This window comes from Vigna radiata, unplaced genomic scaffold (genome assembly GCF_000741045.1).
Source record: "Vigna radiata var. radiata cultivar VC1973A unplaced genomic scaffold, Vradiata_ver6 scaffold_250, whole genome shotgun sequence".
Lineage (NCBI taxonomy): Eukaryota > Viridiplantae > Streptophyta > Magnoliopsida > Fabales > Fabaceae > Vigna > Vigna radiata.
In genome coordinates this window covers 305,281-308,703 of record NW_014543542.1, presented here as the reverse complement: position 1 = coordinate 308,703, position 3,423 = coordinate 305,281, and the positions used below count along the sequence as shown (strand labels likewise).

General features: G+C 30.1%; 1 protein-coding gene across 1 annotated transcript in view; it reads right to left on the bottom strand.

Annotated features, from left to right (window-relative positions):
• Nucleotides 1-1,373, bottom strand: part of LOC106754489 (ribosome-binding ATPase YchF) — a 28,751-nt gene extending 27,378 nt beyond the window's left edge. The window contains exon 1 of the mRNA XM_014636504.2: nt 1,036-1,373. Coding sequence (XP_014491990.1) covers nt 1,036-1,248 — 213 coding nt within the window. The 5' untranslated portion in view covers nt 1,249-1,373. The remainder of the gene's footprint in view (nt 1-1,035) is intronic.
• Between the last annotated feature and the right edge of the window lie 2,050 nt (nt 1,374-3,423).

Below are 3,423 nucleotides of genomic sequence, written 5' to 3'. Positions count from 1 at the left end.
AAAAACTTTTGCCTTCTTGTCCTCACCTTCAATTTATTTTGGGACTTAAGCAACTAAAAGAATAATGTTTTCACTGGCAAAGAAGAATCTATTACGAATCTATTACATAGGAACTAGAACTAGAATATATGAACAGAAATTTAACAAACGCCGGATACATAATTGCATTTGGAAAATACAAAGGTATCACTCTCTACCCCTAAACACATTCATTCAAACCCAAGAAACAAATAAGCCTAAAATTGATAGTAAATTTGAATCAGGGAACATGTACAAGGTTCAGAAACCACGAATCAACAACAAGCTTTCCCTCTACAAACTACATCAAACAAGGACAGCTCATATTATTAGAGAAAACCATCCATCAAAAGCATGAACTTGCTACTCAAATAAAGCCATTCAAATTCCCAAAGATGTTCGCCGAAGCAACTCAACTTGCATACCCAAAATACATACCCATCAAAGTGTCTATGACCAATGCCTAAACCGCCAAAATACTCAAACTGGGGGAATGAAAAACAATGACAAGAAAGACCCTTCATTTTCCAACTGTAATTCAGTCTAGCGGAAGGAACTAGCCCCTTAGAATTTGGGTAAAAAATGTTCGAATTTCCAAAATATGTGTCCTGCAGTACATTGGAATAATCCCATAAACTCAACTTATTAAAAGCATACTCAAATAAAGACCCATCAATGTTAAAAGCTTGTAAAACAAGTTTTGAAACTACTTATATACGCGGTAAAATAGTCTTATCACTAGTTGATAGAGACTCCCAATGATCAAAGAACATTGAAACCCACAAAAAAGAAATACATGGATGAAAAAACAAACAGCAAAAAAACCCTTCATTTGTCAACTACAATTTGGTCCAGCAGAAGGGGCTAGTCAGTGTGGCAAACTAAGGTTCAAAATCCGGCTTTAAAAAGTATCCACATTTAGTGTTCCACAATGCCTCAAATAGGATCACAGGACACATATGAGGGGGAAAATTCATTTCAAGGAATACCCAGAGAGAGATAGAGGGAGAGGCTTACAACGGCATTGAAGAGAGTGGATTTGCCAACGTTGGGAAGGCCAACGATACCAGCCCTGAGGCTCATGCTTATCTTGGATGAAGAGAACCTTCGCTGAATGTCATAGAAGCGAGTGCGTGTGGTGGAGAGAGTGTTATTTGTGAAGAGGGTCGACTTCAATGGATGAACTAAACTGGGAACCAAGTGAAGATGGTTGCAAGCTGCTCTGGCCATTTACTTCACGACGAACACACACGCAGAGAAGATAGAACAATGTTTCTGTTATCTGTTCTTTTGCTGCATTGTATTATAAAACTCTTGTTAACGTTTTTTCCACTTGGGTGCTTCTATGCCCCCCGTTTCTGATTAGGTTTTTTTCTGCCAATTTCTCAAGCCTTGTTTAGGCTAAAGTTTTCTATTATTATTTATGTTTTATTAGCTGGAATTTTGAAGGAATCTTGTTTTAATGTATTATTATTTATGTTTTATTCTTTGGAATTTTGAAGGAATCTAGTTTTCATGTATGAACTAGTTTTAAAACCATGTTTATGTGTGTTTATTAAAAGAGGATTAGAGATTAAGAAAAAATAATAAATATTTTTAAGTTTATAATTAAGTTTTGAATAAAATCAATCTCCAAAATAATTTATAGGTTTAGAAAGTTAGTATGTTTTTAAAAATATAAAGAGTAAACTTTGTAAAAATATAAAAGATAAAAGGTTATGCAAAAATAAAGTAGATTTTCTAAAAATATAAAAGATATGCAGAAATATGTAGAATTGACTCACTAAAATTATAAATTAGTGTATGAATAGAATGATGTAATGTAAATAGTTAGACTCGTAATCAATGTATTAACAAACTCGTTCAATATGTATTATTAAATTTGTCTAATAAGTATACGAACATGTTCTTCTTATGTGTATTGTTAGACTCAAATAATTACTATATGGACAAACTTGTATAATGTATATTGAAAAAATCGTCTAATCATAAAATGGATAAAGTAGTCTAAAGTGTATTAATAGATTCATCTGTGTATGAACATACCTATCTAACCTATATTGTTAAATTGGTGTAATTAGTGTTTAGACACATTCGTTTAATGTATGTTACAAGACTTGTCTTATTAGTGCATAGACATACTCGTCTAATATGTATTCTTATACTCATCTAGTTAATGAATGGAATAACTCATCCAATATTTTTTTCTATACTCATCTAATTAATAAATCAATAAACTTGTCTAATATGTATTGCAAGATTCATATAAACAGTAAATGAACATACTTGTATAATGTTTATTAATAATTTATGTGTTGAAAGACTTGTATAATGTATATTGTTAGAATCGTCTAATAAATATATGAATGTCTCATCTAAGGTATATTGCTAGACTCATTAAATAAATACATCGACAATCTCATCTAATTTTTTTTAGTTTGCTCATCTAATCAATGTATTCTTAGACTTATCTAATAACTTTTGTTATACTCGTATAATTAACATATGAAATGACTTGTCAAATATTGTTTGTTATACTCGTCTAATTATTTTATGGATAATCTTGTGTAATTTCTTTGCTATATTTTTCTAATCAATGTATGGAGAGACTCGTCTAATGTGTATTGTTAGACTCATTTAATTAATACATCAATAAATTCACCCAATATGTATGGCTAGACTTGCTTAATCAGTGTATAGACACACTCCTATAACGTGTATTGATAAACTTGTTTAATAAGTGTATATTCAGACTCATGTAAAATGTATTGCAAGACTTAATTAGTGAGTAGGCAAACTCGTCTAATGTGTATTAATAAACACGTATAATTTGTGTACATACAAACTTACATAATGTATACTATTAGAGTTGTTTAATCAATGTATAGACATATTTGTCTAGTTTTGTTGCTAAAATCATTTAATTAGTGTATGGACATAGTCGTCCCAATCAATGCATCTACAAACTCATTTAATTGTTTTGCAAGACTTGTTTAACTGGTGAATGGACAAACTCGTCTAATGTGTATCAATAAACTTGTATAATTTGCGTATGAAGAAACAAACTTGTAATGTAAGATCCAAGAAAATAGGGGTATTAAAAATAAGGTGGTCTTATGACTTTGGTGTTTTTGTTTGGTAATTAATGTTATTGAGTGTACACCTTTATTAGAATATAATTGTTATGTTATTTCTTTGATTATATTTATATTTTACCTTTTAATAATTAGATGAAGAAATTAAAATAGGGGGTGTAGAAAGATAACACATGCAAATTAAATAATCTGGAAATTTAATAAAAAGATATTACGTAAATCTTTTAGAAGATTAAGTTGTTTTTGTTTTAAAGAGTAGTTGAAAGAAAATAGGAGATATAATTTTGGTAAATCTTTTAGAAGATTAAGT